The sequence below is a fragment of the Buceros rhinoceros genome, unplaced genomic scaffold, assembly GCF_000710305.1.
Source record: "Buceros rhinoceros silvestris isolate BGI_N320 unplaced genomic scaffold, ASM71030v1 scaffold883, whole genome shotgun sequence".
In the NCBI taxonomy this organism is placed as follows: domain Eukaryota; kingdom Metazoa; phylum Chordata; class Aves; order Bucerotiformes; family Bucerotidae; genus Buceros; species Buceros rhinoceros.
Window position 1 is genome coordinate 121146 of NW_010401612.1, and position 16587 is coordinate 137732.

Consider the following 16587-nt stretch of genomic DNA (forward strand, 5'->3'; position numbering starts at 1 on the left):
TATACTGAATACAGGCTTTCAGCACTGGCTGTTTCTAGCCTCTATCCTTAAACACATATCCAAGCAATGACTTCATTCTCCATCTCTCCTCCTCCAGTATCCCTTAAAGTTGTCAGACGCAAGAACTGGCTTTTACTTTGCACTGAGCATCTGCCACTCCAGCTGGTGAAGGCTCTGGGGAACAGCAAGTTCAAGTGCTCTACACAGAGTGCAAGTTTGATGTATAATTGTGCGCACGCATGTTTACTTCATAAGTCCAGACATCCACTGATCTTACATGGCATTTTTATAGAATTCTGTGTCAGACACATGCTGCAAAATAAACTAATCTGCTAGTGCTTCTCACTCCCCCCGAGTGGCAGAACAAGTTAGCCTTTAGCCCTGTGAAGCCTCGAGCCTGACCCTTTAGAAACACAGGCGTTTCCCTCCCAGGCTTGCTGCTGCATCCCTCTGAGGTATGAGATGACCCTCAGGTCCCTCTGAGCTGGGGGCAGGCAGCACAGCTTCACTGCTGTCAACACTACAGCTACTGAGCAGTAGGGCAAGTCCTTGAGTAACAGACGTTTTACAAGCTTATATAGATCATTAAAGTTCCCAAGATCCAGAACTGTGTACTTCTGAGCTTAGGTCTGACTACTTAGTCACACCTTCTGAACAAAGGCTTTGAGCAGGAGCATTCTGTAAAGACCAGCCCCGTATCGGGTGGTGGAGCAGAGCTTATTTCCTGCTCAGTTGATGAGAGTCTATTACACTTCAGCAGTTTAGAGAAAGCTCTTCTTAAAAGAGCCAGAGGAAATCCCTCTCTCTCTTTCTGTGCAGCTGAAGATAAGCAAGTTAGCAGCCCAGTCTGGTCCTTCCTGGCAGGCTGAGACACAAGTCGGGTAAAGAAAGAGGACGGTACAGCTAAGCTGGGTGACACAGAGCTCTTCCACTGTCTTGGTTATCCCATAGGGTCTTGTACCCAGCACAAACTCTTCCCAAAGAGCTGGCCTGCTCCCCTGGCCATGCCAGGCAACCTGAACAGAAAGCTGTGGGCAAAGCTCAGGAGAGACAGAATGAGCTCTGAAGCTCAGAAGTGACTGGTCCCAGGAAGGTCATATCACTCACACAACAGCCTCCCTGTTTACTACCATCTCCAAAACAGGCATCTGCTGGTAGGTTACTGGACATGTCAATGAAGGTCTCATCCTGGAAACCACTGTGTCACTGTTGAAACGTACTTCCCTAATATAATTGAAATGAATGCGTTTGCAAGGCTGAGGCTTAGGGAACAGCAGCCAGGACTTCAGCAAGGACAGGCTGCAGCTGCATTACACACAGAGCTGCTGCAAGCACTGACATCCCTACAGCCAACAGAGCTTTTTGTCATTTGCATCTCAGGGGATCCAGTTTGAAGGATTTTAAATAGACTTGGTTTTCTGAGACCACTGACCAACTGCTCTCAGACTGCCTGGGGGAAGTTACCTGCATACTGGTGTCTCTAAGGGACCTGTAGGAATGTGGTGGAAAATACATGTAACTCCTTTTGTGTATACCACAATGTACAGCTCTACATCTTGCTGCCAAGTTCACCACTGTGAAGGTGACTGTAGCAGAGGGGAGCACAGACTTCATCTACATTGTAAGGACAAAGTACAGGAAGTTTTTCCCTATTTGCAGAGACTGCACCCAAATGCAGTGGAGCAGAAAGGGCTGGAAGATGGCACAGCTCCTGCTATTGTGTTCATATGTCATCTGCTCACCTTCAGCACTTTGCAGATACCTGAAATCACTCACCAGCAAGGCTATGTTTGGGCACCGCAGAGGAAGCAATGCAAAACCCACCTGAGAACTGGACAGCAAAGCCCTGCTTGCTTGTGAAGAAATCAGTGTTGAACTGAAGGATGACAGAGTTGAAGGTACTGTGGACATCACCGGGCAAGCTGGACCCGCTCATCTCCTTCAGGAGGATGCCATTCTCCACTGGACCGTCCCAGATCCTCAGCACATCGTGGAACTCCTCGGTGTGGAAAACCATGAAATGGAGCCTGTGTGGCAAAACAAACTGGAAGTCAGATCACAGACTGAGCCCTGCCTTTTTTCCTGAAAGGATTAGGAATGTGAGTGACACCAACCCAAGGTCTCTTGGCCCACAAGGAACGTGTTCTCTCCTGTTACCTGCAGCTCAGCTTGGACGAAGTACTTTAGCCCTCTACCAAACTTTGTCTGCCTATAAACCCTAAGATCTCTTAGTCACACGCCTCCCTAATAAAACACATCCACCAACAAAAAGCAGCCAAGCCATGGGTACTGATGTTTTCTGAGAAGGTGGGTCCTTGCTGGTGTTCTCTCCTGCGCCAACAAAACTACTGATCTCTCCTAAAAATCTTGAGGACAAGGGAAAGGTCCAAAAGCTCTGCAAGGGCAGTGGAAATGTCCCTAGTTGTTTTTACACCGAAGGTGCTCAGACACTGCCATGAGTAGCTGTCACACAGACAAAAGGCTCAGTGAAGGACAAAGGAAACCTGCAGCAGAGAGGGGCAGTGAAGGAGACGACGGGGGGGTTGGCCAGAGCTTCATTTGAGCTCTCTAACAGATAAACGCAAAAGTATTGAGAAGTTTATTCTAAAAAGAAAATTAACAGAGAACGTGCTGGGGTTCCTTCAGAAAAGATATATTCATCCAACTCACACATTGTCCCTGCGCTGCACACAGCAACCACCTTGGCTGTCCTTTTGCTTTTTCTGGTGTCCTGTGAGGAACAGCTTATTGTCGAGAGCCAGCATCTCCTGATAAAAAGCATTGATTTGTTACCTGCACTCAGATCAAAGAATTTGCTCCTGGCACCGAGTTAATCTCCCCTATCGAGGGGGGGAAAAGGAATGGAAACAACCAAGCAGCGCATCACACTGGAAAAGAAACCTTTAATAGGGTGTTAACTGCCCCAGAGGTTGATAAAAAGGGGCAGAAAAGGGTGTGTGGGTGGGTGGCAAACAGGCGGGTGTAAATTCAGACTGCTGGATTGCAGCACCTCTGCGGATTTTGACACGTTTCACATAGCTCTGGATATTACAAAACCGTATCTAGATCAGCTAACAGAGTAACTTCTGCAAGAAATATGGAAAAAGTGAGGCAGCACGAACACTTCCACAGAAACTTCCCAGGAAAGCCCAAGATGCGGCAGGATTCATCACGGTGAGGAAATTCACCCCAGAGCCTGTACCAGCAATGGACCTCAGGGGATGGGCGAAGACCAGAAGCTCCCTCCATGCCCAGGAGAGATCTGGTGGCACTCTGGCACAGGACACGCTTGTTGATCCAACATCAGCCTCTCATGGGACGCTCCTGTCTTCCCACCCTGGGCTGTGGGATATATTGCTGCGCTCCTCCTCACCAAACCAACCTCTGCCGTGGGAGGAGGCGAATCCAGGCTTTGCAAAGAGCTTTGGGATCTTCCAAGATCAGAAAAGCCATCTAAGCACGAGACACTGTCATTACTGTAACACCAAGGGAGTTATCGACGAAAGGGTACGATACACCAGGGTCCAGTCCCTTCCACTCTGGTGCCAGCTGCAGAGGAGGCATTTCAGGGTCAATTTCTCCCTGCCTCACCAGTTTTCGCTGGGGGAAATGCCAACTGACGTGAAGAACTCAGGCTAACAGAGTAACTTGAGGCATGCCCGTTTGAAACAGGGACAGGAATCTATAAACTGTACTGAGAAAAGCCTGCAAAGAATAAAACAATCTGGTACTGTGCTTAAAACCCTGATGGCCCACAGAAGAAAACAAAGCAGCTCTGGGCTGGCTGCTTTCCCATTTATCCGGGGCAAACATAAATAAATCAGGTAGAACCATAAAAGGGAAAAAACCAACCCACTGCACTGTACTCAGCAACAAAACGATGTCCACAGAACCCGACAGAAACCGAAAGAGCTGAATCATAAATCTACCTTGCAGAGACCTTGAGCAAAGAGAAAAAAAGCCAGACTGAGGCAAATAAGAACGGCTCATAGATCACAGCTGAGCTCTCTCCACAGGTTCATTGGCCCATTTACGTTTACTCTCAGGCTAACTGGTTCTAGTTAGCCAAAACCGCCAGAGAAAACTCACCGCTGAAGCCCTGGGGAACAGGTAGACACTGGGCTGGGGGGACACCCTGGAACTGCCACCGCCTGAGAGCTCACCGCCAGCTCCCCTGGCTGCCCACAGCAACCCACTCCCCACAGTTTATTCTTAAGAAGCAACTTGCAGGCAAGCCCTCACCATGAGGAGCAAGTCTTAACGTGACAACCAGCTGCCACAGTGGCAGGGCATGGGCTGTCCAGCACCCGTGGGTTCCGGGGTCTGTTGGAATAGCTGATTTTATTAGGAAAATCGGTGTGCTCTGGAGCAAATCAATCTATTCGATAGCACATCTGTAACCAAACAGCGTGATTTTTCTATCAGCCAGATTCTATTCCCAGCGGGGCTTCATTTAAGACAAGACAGAGACACGGGTTTAGCAGAAAATGGAGAGGAAGAAGAGTTTTGTTCTCATATCTGACAATCCCAATTACATGCATGAAAATGCAGCAAAAAGCAAATGAGGAATTGTGCCGCTCTCTATGTACGTGACAAGGGGAAGGTTCTCTGGGCTCAGTGAGGAGCAGAGGGGAGGAGAGATCAGCTCCGCACTGACAACCTACAGTATTCGTGGTGAGCTGCTCAGCCCCAGCTCCCCAGAAAGTGCCCCCCAACCTGACTGACAGCCCGGGGCCCTTTCTGCTGACACTGCTCGTCCCAGCTCGGGCTGCCCCGACCCGCTGCTGCTGTGCGAGAGGCCGGGCTCCGTCTGGAGCTGGTTCCGGCACTGCCCGTAGCTGGACACACTGGTCCTGCCCGTGGAGCTGCCACCAAAGCCGCAGGTCTCCCACGCTAACAGAGGTCTGCAGGGCTGCGCGCCGGCTCCCTCCAGCCCTGAGAGGGTTCCCAAACCTACAGCTATTAAGTGCCGTGTCCCTGGAAATCTCCAAGGAAGCAAACTGGCACATCCTGACGTTGTCATTGTTGTCATTCATATTTCTAGATGAGACTGAAAAATTGAACCTGTTGATGCAGCACCATCCATTAAACGGGGATTAGCAGTATCATTAAGCTCTTGTACGAGATCGCTGCCATACAATAAAACTGTGCTCACTGCTCTCAGCTCACGAGCAGCACTAAGGCAAGTTTCATTCATTTTCCAGTACACCCTCCCACTTCTTCCTTCTCTTCCCAGTCTCACAGATAAGCCAAGTCATTTCAGTTGTAGTTTCATGTGCATGCGTGTGTTTGCACATTCGCAAAATTCACCCTAAGTGCAACCCTACAACTTCCATGGCAAGATGTACCGAGTAGTTTCTCTATCTTTCTCTCCTTCCCCTCGCTCTGTGCAGATACAGCTTTATGCAAAAAGCTTCTGTGATTAATTTTAATGTAAGTTATAAATGAGAGCTTTATACAATTGCATCATGTGTGAAGAGGATTATTTTTCCAATGGATTACCATAAAAATAAAGTTGCTGAAAATGTTCTCCCTCAACGACTCAGAGATCATCTGTTCTGTTTGAGCTGCCAAACAAAGGAACTGAAAAGGGGAGGAAAGGACAGGTCACAAGGTGCATCACGTACTGCTGCCTGGCACCATTTCATTTCAGTCTTGGCCCCTTCCAAGCCTCTGGCTGATGCTGCGAACACAAGCCTAAGGCTCTGCTCGTCCGAGTGCTCTTAGAGAACCTGGCAGGGGTTACGCGTGTGAGTGAAGTTCGCTGGCGGAAGCTGTCACTAGATGAGGCAGTCTCTTATGCTTTTGGGTGGGGAGGGAAAGTAAGAGGGGGGGTTCTCATGCCTACTTTGTCCTACAAAAATCTTCTGATTCTCCAGAATCTTTTATAAGAGAATGAAAAAAAGAGGAGACTTCAGCTGGAAGTTGCCTGTGCAAGAATGAAGCTGGATTGGTTATGCTCTCTCTTTTGTTCATACCAGAAACCATCTGTTACTGAACCATACTGATGGGCAGAGCTAATGGAGGGCATTTCTGCATTAAGTGAAAATTAAAATACTGGATCAAATCTATCTCCAGCATAAACACATCGACTAAAAGCACCACCGAGCTCAACATGATTAACAGTCTCTGCTGAAAGATGGCGAGTGCTGATGCAGCGAGGGAGCTGCGGGGAAGGCAAAAGGGATCGACAACGGAGGAGTGGAGGACTGAAACTGCAACAGGTCTCGGGTCAGCACAGCAACGGGGCTGACACACCAGCTGACCACCACTATAAATTATGGCCAGAGATCATGGGAGGATTGTCGAACAGACCTTATAAATTTACATTTCTCCCCCTCAAGTTGCATCACCTAGACAAAACTTGCCATTCCACTTCAGTTTTCTGTTGACAATGGCTTTATCTGGACTGAACTATGGGATGCTGCTTCTGTCCAAGCTGCAAGGAGATAAACCAGCCTTTGTTGCTTCAGCTGGGACTCTAAGTGACAGGGCATTCTCTCTACCTGCCTTACACAATTTTTGATCTGCTTCTGGAAAAAGCAGCTGTACATGGAAAGAAAAACGAGCTACAATAACCTGGCCCAACTCACCCTATTGTGCAACCAGCTTCTGCCTCTATTGTCCAAATACAATTCAGATTATGATCGTAGGGGGTTGGGTAGCCGGGAGACAGTATCCGTCCTGAAGACTCTCCTTTGATAGTACCCCCACACTCCGCTGAAAGAAACATATGGGTTAGTGAGAAGATCCGTTACACATTACGGTTTTTCTTGGCAACAATGCAGATTTCATCCTACGAATACAACAGGGAGTATTTCTTGCCATGTAAAGAAATTCTTAAAGCCTACAAAACAAAGATAAAGAGTCATTTAATGCAGCTAAAAGGCTGAGTTACGAGATAACTCTGCACTGTGCACACTCCTGACACCTGACACGCTGCCAAAGCATCCCTCCACCTTTTTGACTTTGTAGTGAACAAAGGCAGAGGCTGCCAGCATCCTGCTTTCCCTGTCCACATGCGGGGTGAAAGAGCTCAATTCTTCTACCTGCAGAATGTTTTAACGACTCAGTGTGATAAAAGGGAGAAGTCAACACATGTATATATCTGATAAAAGAACTTCAAAAGAACATGAAGATTTTGAATACATTTTAATAATGTATCCATTAATTCTGTAAGTTTTCACATGCTCACACAGACACAACCATTCATATGTAATACACATACAGCAAACAGGGTGAAGGTTACGAAGACACGTACATCACAGAAACTTGTCCTTTCATCTCAATAATCAAGGGTAAAATTAGCAGAGAGTTACCACAAAGAATGGTCCTAACTCACGGGAGAATCAAGAGTGCCCATGTCCGAGCACATCACTTATATCCATGGAAGCACCTTCTGGCTGTGGAGATGTCTGAGGACTCAGCCAGGACTTTGCCATGTCCTGGAAACACTAGCTACGTACAAAGCTGTTGAGTAACAGACCAACAGCACTTCATTTAGATACACAACGCTTCCTATCAGAATTTTCCACAGAGAAGAAATCCTTCTGGAGAGCTACAGGTAACAGAGAACACAGGACTTAGCTGTGAGAAAAGACCGAGGAAATTAAAACGTCTGAGGATCTGCCATCAGATGTCATGTAGCTCTCAAATAAACCTGATTCTGAATTGTGAAACGCCTGGACACACGCTGATGTCTGCCATTAGCAGAAGGTGCCACTGTTCAACACAGTCAAGGGAAAGGACAAGGACTGGAAGAGCAGCAGCTTCTTTGCAGTGCAGCAAGAAACCTTGTCCTATCTGTGCTGTGAGCAGAGCATTCCCTGCTCAGCCTGCTCACGGAAGTTCAGCAGAGATCAGCACTCTCCATTGCAAGATGCCTTACCCTGTCTCCTCACCACGGCCTCTACTCACACAGATGGGGTGCAACAGTTATTGTCACATGTATTAGCAAAGGAGAAAGAAAGGAGTGCGATGCTCACAAGCAAAGTACTTGTGAGAGGAGTTTTAAAAGCAAGAGTTGTCTCACCTACACAGGTTGGCAGGGGTTGATCCCAAGCTCTCCGCTCCCCTGTCAAGCAGACCAGCATCCTGCTGCCTCGCAGGGTATAGCCAGGGTCACAGCTGAAGGACACCGAGCTGCCAGCAAAGTGTCCCTCATCGTGGACCTTGTAGCCGAACTGTGGGATGCCAGGGTCCTCGCATTTAATGAGTTCAAAACCTGGAGCAGGAGAAACAGCATCTGTTTTCATCAGATATTTAACAGCCAGAAGATACTAACATAGGATCATATTAATATTTTATTCTTAAAATCATTTGCTGGAGAGAAAAAACACACCATATTGAAAATTAGTATTTTTTTAATTAATATTTGAATGAGATCCCAGAAATCTGGTATCTCAGCTTCAATGCAATGTTTCTGTATCACCACTGCCTCATTCACAACAGACAGGTTTGCTGGCATCACCTTCTCTCCCACTTCAAATCCACTTTAGACTCCAAGATCTTTATGGAAAGGGCTGTTTCCTCTGGTCATGCAACTGTAACACGAAGACCCACCGTCACCTCCCGGGTTCCCACCTCACGAGCACCTGAGCCCAAGACTTACTAGAGAACTGCAGCTCAAAGCCTTTACTCGTGTTCTCGCTGTCGGTGATAAACTCGAGCCACATGCTGCTGGAAGTGCTGTTGATGCTGGTGCCAAGCATTTCGGAGCGGCTGAAGGAGCCCAGCAGGCGAGCAGAACTATTGCTGCCATCGTAGACCTAGGAGGAAGAAGAAACACATGCTGAAAAATGTATTTTATTTCCTGCTTTAGAGACCAAACCACCCCAGGGTGCAGACAGGGGCAGTTCTGTTGAGACCAGTGAAATTATCCCAACTAAGGGTCTTCTGGCTGGATGAGATTTCACGATGCTGCTCGTCCAAGGAGCAGGATTCACAACCCGGAAGATCCAGATCCTTCTCCCCCCCGCAGAGCTGTTTTCTGCACTGAGCTCTCTTTCCAAAGAAAAACAGCTACTGGGAAAAACATTTTCTCCCTACAGTGACTCATAGACATGCCTTGACCCTATTATTATTTAAGAAAAACACAAATACTACTTTCTTTCTTTTTGATAGCCTGGTTCTCTACGAGGATAAAGAGCAACCTCTCACTAGCAGAGACTGATAGTAATGTTCCCCACGAGCAGATGAGAAGTTGATGACAAACCCGTTGAGAAAACATCATCTCTTTCACGAGTCTATTCTTTGCATTCACTGGAAATCTCTCTGTCTTCCCAGCCATTTGTAAGCTGAAAACACGTGGCTTACACCTATCTCACAGTGCAGAAGCTCGGCACTGACAGGACAGCGGCGTTCACAGGGAGGATGGCTTAGCACAGCAGCACACATCTTGTATTATTAATGCCTCCTACAAACCCATTTCTTTGTGGTTAATAGAAACTCATAAATGCAGATTAATCCGAGTATGGCAATGAGCTTGAGTCTGGAGTTTTGCATTTAAATAACCCCCTTTTTGGGATAACTCAGCCTTGACTCTTAAAATACTGCTAAACACTTCACATTTCCTCACGTGCTAACAGCTTCCCCTGCCCAAATGTGCAGATAGGAACTGAACTTGAATTACAAAGGAAGAACCCCTGGCCTTGCAACGGATCTCTAAATCTCAGGGAAGACTTTGCAGTGGAAGGTGCAGCGATAGGGCAAAGCTATCTACATTTTTAACGGACACAGAACTTGTTTTTGGATCCATGGACAGATTGGAGCCTCCAACCACAGCTAGGCTAAGGGTAACGGACATTCACCATTGCTTTAGTGCTGCTGCCAGCAACTGCCACTGTCAGCACTGTCCGGGCCTGGCTGGCCATGGCCAGAGGTTAGGCTCAGCTAACTCCATTAGCATTTTAGAACGTCCCTTCCTTTCAGATCTTGTTCTCGTCAGCAGCAGGGCAGCGCTACAGACAGGAGAATTACCTTGAGGACATCTCCTGCCTCCAGTTCAAAAGTCCTGGCTTTCAGCTGGATCCCCTTCCCTGGCTGGGTCTGGATGGAGTAGATGCACTCATGGTTGTTGTTGTAGTTGATCGGATAGTTGGGGGACAGCAGAACACCTTGGGTTCCGGTTACAGATGAACCACATTCAGCTACAGGAAGACACAAACCCACATGTCAATAACCACACGTATGTTCCAGCACACACCACATGCAGGCGATTCCTCCAGCCAGCCACAGATGCTCACTCTTCCTAGACCCGTCTGCTAACCAACAGCCACCAACTCCACTGCCAAGCACAGTCAGTAAACACAGCACTTAACAGCACTTCCACCACGGTTAAACCTCCGCTGCCATATGAGAGAGATTAATACCCTCTCCTTATACGCACAGGGAAACTGAGTCACAGAAAACTAGCATGCTCAAATGCCATCTTGGGAGTGGATTCGGAAAAACATTCCAAAATCCCTGGAATGCCACCAGCTGTTCAGAAGAGTATCTGGGTTTATGTTCCTCCTGATTCATGAGCCAGAAGGAAATTAATTTAAAAAAATATTAGACAGAAATATTTAAAGTCTTTTCCCTATTTATACAGAGCTCATCCTATACCTATATATAGTGGAGAAACCCATGGCATTCCCTCAGCCAGCATGGCACACCACCGACTGCTGGCACCCGTGCGCTGTCGTGGCAGAGCTCTTGTTGCAGCAAGACACGCTGAGTGAAACTTTCAAATAAATACACGATAAAGGCAAGTCTGAATTTCAAAATCTTCCCCAAAATAATTTACCAAAAGCTAAGAAGTCAAAAATGACTTTATTTGTTGTTAATGCTGCCCTCAGCTCTCCAGATCATCGTCTGACAGTATTTAAAGGACCTCTTGTCCTTTACGTCCTCTTCCCAGCTTTGCAGCTAACAATTCCATCCACTCCCACCAGAAAGAGTCAGAACACCAGGGATCTTTGTGCCTCTCGGTTTTGGAAGAGAGCTCCAGCCTACATTAGCTTTGTTTCCTCCCAATATGCCCCTCGAAGAACCATGGTGGGCTCAGGTTTTTCTGTGGCACAGACAAAACCTGACCTTGTTCAGCAGACAAGGGACTGGGGACAGAGAGGGAGATGCTGGTGTGGGCAGCCCCCAGCACCTTTTGTTCAGGGAACTGAGGGCAGGGGTAGGTAACGTTACAGCAATCCTTCTCCCTTCTCTGAGATGAGTTTACATCCTATGACAGGTTATAAATGGCCACAAATTTAAAAAGAAGGAACGAAACAAAGAAAGAGAGAATCCTTTCCCTCTTGCTCACTAGGACCTGCAGTCCAACACCGTTCCCTTCCATTCTTCTGCTGACACTTCTTGCTCTCCTCCCTCACCAGATCTGCTTTTCTACTCTTCGAGGGCACTGCTGCCTTGTCCGAGTGCCTGATTTCAGCTCCGACCACTGCAGCAGGGTTTGCTGCCTACGTACAACCCTCCAAGTCGTGTAACTCAGCCTTGCAAGCACCACGTGTTTAGGATTTTTTGTTACTCCCTGATCAGCTCCCACATGAGCAAACCATGAGTTGTTATTTTCTCGGCCTATTTACCCTGAAGGATTTTTAGCTGTAAAACACTGGCTGCCTGGTCCTTTGAGCCCCGGAGTTTTGCATGCACGGCTGGGAGAGTCACTCCAGCTTGTCTGGCAAAGAGCTTTGCTGATTAGCTGGCTCTGCCTCATCTCCACGAGCCCTTCACCACATACAAAGCTGCTGTTGCTGAGCAGAACCACCACGGTGCACGTGCAGCTTTCTGCACTGACTCTGCCACGGCTGCTGCTCCTCCAACAAAGCACGAGGTTAAGTAAGGAAGCAGCAGCAGATAGACATAGAGGAGGTACTTCGGAGGCACCTTTCTCCTCCTCTCCTGCCATGTATGAAAAGCAGGACATTCGCTTTAGCACATGTTCTCTTGGATGATGCTGGAGACATCACCGCTGGTCTGAAGCAGCAGTCAGAGGGGATCATTCCTACCCTCTTGGTAGATCATTCCTCCCTCTTGGAGAGAGGGGTTGGCCAAAGGAACAGACCACTCTTGTGTCTCTCCAGACCCATCACTGGAACAGGAACTGAACACAAAGTGTCTGGTAAAAACAATTAAATCTCCTTAATGGGCAAGTTTCCAATAACCATCCATACCCAGGGGAGCACACAGAGCTGGGCGTGCAGTGGGGACACTGGGGACAGAGCTGTCACCCTGCCACCCCCGCTCTGCGCAAATCGCCAGACAGGGAACCTGACCCGTCATTCTAAATCCAACATGCTAACTCAACGCCAGCTGCAGTGGGAATGGGAAATGGAAGCCAGCGTGTCCACTTAGTGATGACATCTGAGGATCAAGGGTAAAGCTTTGTTATGATTCTTCTTGATTTCTATTCCTCTGATTAGCTTTCTCTGCAACCTGATAATTATTCATGCCCTGAAGAAGCTGCTTGTCACAGCGGGATGATGCAACCCTGTGACTTAAGCATTAAACAGTGCTGGGACATGCATTCAGTGTGACACGACTCAACAGACTGAGACAGCAAACTGGTTCTTGCTGGGATGCTCTTTGCAATGGTCCTGGAAGGTCACTAACACAGATCAGGAAAATCCACCTAGCAGCTTTGGCAGAGTGAAAACAGGAAAGAGAACTGGTCTGCCTGATCTGAATGAATCCCCCAGGGCTCTGGGTAAGCCCGGCAGCAGCAGAGCACTGAATAGTTTCTTACTTCCTACACTGTACAACAAATAACTACGTTAAATCAAGACAAGAGTGACCGTAGTCCACTGCATCAGGGAGGAGAGCCAGAAACTGGCTCAGTCTTGCAGATGAATTCTTTCCTTTCCTCCATCCTTAGATTTATTTATTAGTAGAAATAATGCCTTGAGGAGTGGCAAAAAGGACTTGCAATGGTCGGGAGGAGAGAAAGGGGAAGGTGGAAGGTGCAAGAGACTTCTGGAGGATCAGGGAAAGGGGTAAAAGCCAGGGGGAGTTTCCTAGATGCATCCGTACTAACGTGGAACCTGCGCTGCTTCGCACCACCCTCCCAGGAGCAGCTTCCACACGTCTGGACTATGAAGGTTCACAGCACTGATTTGACGGGAGGGTGGCCATGCTGTTCTATAGAAACTATCCCAGAAGGGACGATAGCTCTCTTGGCTCACAATTTGTTCACTGGGGCTCAACCACAACGCTCTGGATAGGCTTCTGCTGATGTATGGGACCCAGTCTGCTACACACTTAGTGAGCTCCAGCCCAAGAGAGGACCACAGCCCTTCTGCCTGCCCCTCCCAGCCCCACATGCAGTTGCAGGGCTGAAAGCTCATCCTGGCCCCATCTCCCTCATCCCTGCATCAACCACCCTGCAAGCTGGAAGATGCCCTCCTGGGGGATGCCACCCAGCCCTGCCCTCCAAAACAATCCAGCACAGTGTAACCAACCAAGCAAAATGAAAGCACATGACCACCTACCAACACACCTTGGCAGAGGCGAACTCCACACACGCCGTCTCCCCCCGAGGCAGGTGATGCGAGCTGCGCCCTCCAGCCGGTAGCCAGGGAAGCAGGAGAAGGTGAGGACATCCCCCACTCCGAACTGCAGCCCCTTTCTGATGCTGTAGGCTGGGACCTCCGGCTCATCACAGGGCTCCAGATCATATTCTGCAGGGGACAAACAGACATTTATGAAATGGCAGAGCGACACCGTGTACTCCATTCTCCCTGGTGAGTGCACCCCAGTTCCTGAACATGAGGATAGACAAGGAGGGAGCTCCAAGTTTTGATCCAGCTGCAGGGAAGCTCTGCCAAAGACATACGCCCTGTTTGAGCCCTGAATACCAGCTTCAGGGGTTTCACTCTCCATATGCAACCCTCCCACCCAGGGCATCGCCAGGATCTTGATTTAAACCAACTCAAAATACAACAGCTTTTGTTTTCTGTCGCTGCTGTCAGACAAACAAGAAAGTGACATCAGTGGTGACAAAACACAATGGAAGTTTGTCATTCTCCCTCCGTTTAGTTAAATGAGGATGAAATGATCCAGATGGGATTTCTGCTGCCTCTACACAACTAATCCTGAGGATGAATCAACACAGCCTCTTGCTTGGGGAATGCAAGAGAACATTTAAGCTGCTGCTAAATGAAAGGTCACGGAGCATTATGGCTAACATCCAAACACAGGTCCTCGACCCCAAACCATTTTGAAGGAAACCTCTTTAGAGGGTTATTGTTTTGAAAAATTACAGACCTGCAAAGTACAAAGTACGTACTATCCACTTCCCATCTAAGGGACGCTAAAAATACAACTGACTGCCATTTTCATTTACCAAGATAGGAGAGAAGTCTCCAGATACACTGAAAGTAGTAGTTATAATTAGAGGCAATCTCGTTAAAGGCAAAAAGCCATTTTCCCCCCTACCAAAATGGAATTTAACTGGAAACTTTCTGACCAGTTTATACAGAGTATCACAGGCAAATCCCTGACTTCAGAGGTGAGAACAAAGGGGCTGAAAAGCAGCCCTCCTGGTGTAGCAGGTTTTATCTGCAGCTATGGCAACAGCTCTGTTGGTCAAAGACAGCGCGGGCATCAGCATCAGCTCCACAATAAAAATGGTCATTTCTCTTCCGCACCAGCAGCCCGAAATCGCAGCTGTTGCCCTCAGGACTCCAGAATACAGGGAAGAACAGCACCAAGACAATAAGCTTCTGCCTGTTAACTGATTGTTTTAGTGAACGGCTTGTCGGGGCGCTGAGGCAGCAACGATGACATTTTCTGAAGCGTGCGCACAGGCAAACACTTCAGCAGCCATTCGTAGGACTTTGGGTTAAAGGACACAGTTACAGCACCTTGTGCGCTTCAGCCGGAGATCACCCACACACAATGGTTATTCACAAGTGTGCTGAGCTGCTCTGCACAGGCAGACATGCCTCTCTACGAGTCTCCCTCCAAGAGCACTGTGCACACGCTATTTTTCATCGACGCTTCTGAAAACCCCCAATTTCATTTGAAGAAACCAGCATTTTGTGTCGCAAATAGTTGAAGCCGGCACCAGAGGTGCCTTGGTTTAGGAAGTGCAGGACTGAACTGGCTTACTGGAAGTTCTCAGGGCGGAATGCATCTTGCACAGCCAGATCTTCACCAGCACAGCAGAGGCAAGAAGGGTTGCTGAAGGCAGCAAAATCCTGCATCCCCTGAAGCCCTGCTACACGCTCCAGGTCTGCTTTCACTAGCAGGTCAGTTAGAGCGAGCCCAGCAAGAGAAAATGGTTTCCAGTTCCCCAGCAATGCCAGCAGGCTCATGGAAAACTGGCCTAGGCTACACGAGGCGCATGTTACACCTAGGCCAGGCTGAAGCCAGCTGCAGAGGCTGGGCCACTGGATGGGCGTCCCAGTGGAGCAATGAACCGAGAGAAAAAAAGGGAGACCAGACGGACAAAGGGAGTGACCAGCTCTGCCCTGCTCCTTGTCCAAGAAGGCCAGGTTGCTCAATGCTACCTTCCAAAAGGTCCCATCTGTCCCAGCTTCCTTCGTTGGAAATGCTGTACCAACTGCAGTGATTTTCCTCTGACAAACACAGAAGGCAGGTAGCTGGAGGAGAGAGGGACAGCATACCCCAAGAAAACGGGAGCCGAAACTCTGTCCATACAGGGAGCAGAAAAGATGATTGGGAGAGGAGGGAGAAAGCAACAAATGCATCTGTAGTGGGATTTAATTCCAGTGGATTCCATCCAGTTATCTACTGAGGCTCAAGGCAGACAAAACTGCTGATGTTAGAATAATTTACTGGCATAACAAGAGGAGAGACTGTCCGTGACCAAAATCACACGCAACTACATCAACAGAAAATTATTCCCAAGATATGCAGAAAAACGGGAAGGAAAGGGAAAGAAAGAAGTCTTTGTCCACCGTGTTCTTACCCGAGAAGGTGATGTTGAAACCCTCATAGGACATGGAGAAATCGGAGATGAAGCGGATTTGAGCAGAGAAGTTTCCAAAGAGGCCAGCGCTGAGCGGGGCAGGGAGCCGAGAGCCTGTCAGCTGCTTCAGCGGCTGAATGAAGCTGCTGTTTTCGGTGATTAGGAGGTAGTCATGGCCATTCTCCAGGTGAAAGGTATGAAAGGTGAAGAACACACCTGGAGCAGAGGAAACAGAGAGATGGCTTTAGCCAGCAGTGGTTGTACAATCCCCCTTCGCCCCAGAGCCAAAGCTCCTCACCTCTGAGACAACAGCAGTATCGACTCCCTGTTTCCCAGTAACATCCCAACCGAGAAGCAAAAGCACACTGAAAACCATGGCCACATTTATGTTAGAAATTAAATAGACGAAAACAGTAAACCCAGGGTATGGTACAAGGCCCAGAACAGAGAAAGCCATTAAGGTCTTTGATTGCTGTGCCGTTGGAACCCAGGAACAGACGACACAGGCTCACTCGAGGGACAGATCAGCAGCAGAAAGGAGCGAGCCTGGCAGCTCAGAGGAGCATGTTATTTCAGAAGTGTTGACCTTTAGATAGATAGCAAGAGCAGCACAAGCTGTAGCTGTGAAGACTTGAAAACAACAAACCCAAGTACTTTCCAGC

General features: G+C 48.2%; 1 protein-coding gene across 1 annotated transcript in view; it reads right to left on the reverse strand.

Moving 5' to 3' along the window:
- The window catches only part of CSMD2 (CUB and Sushi multiple domains 2), a gene marked incomplete at its 5' end in the record, with an annotated part of 130994 nt that overhangs the window by 82590 nt on the left and 31817 nt on the right, over positions 1-16587 (reverse strand). The window contains 7 exons of the mRNA XM_010132318.1: positions 1827-2027; positions 6594-6720; positions 8033-8224; positions 8612-8768; positions 9979-10148; positions 13482-13670; positions 15926-16141. Coding sequence (XP_010130620.1) covers positions 1827-2027; positions 6594-6720; positions 8033-8224; positions 8612-8768; positions 9979-10148; positions 13482-13670; positions 15926-16141 — 1252 coding nt within the window. The remainder of the gene's footprint in view (positions 1-1826; positions 2028-6593; positions 6721-8032; positions 8225-8611; positions 8769-9978; positions 10149-13481; positions 13671-15925; positions 16142-16587) is intronic.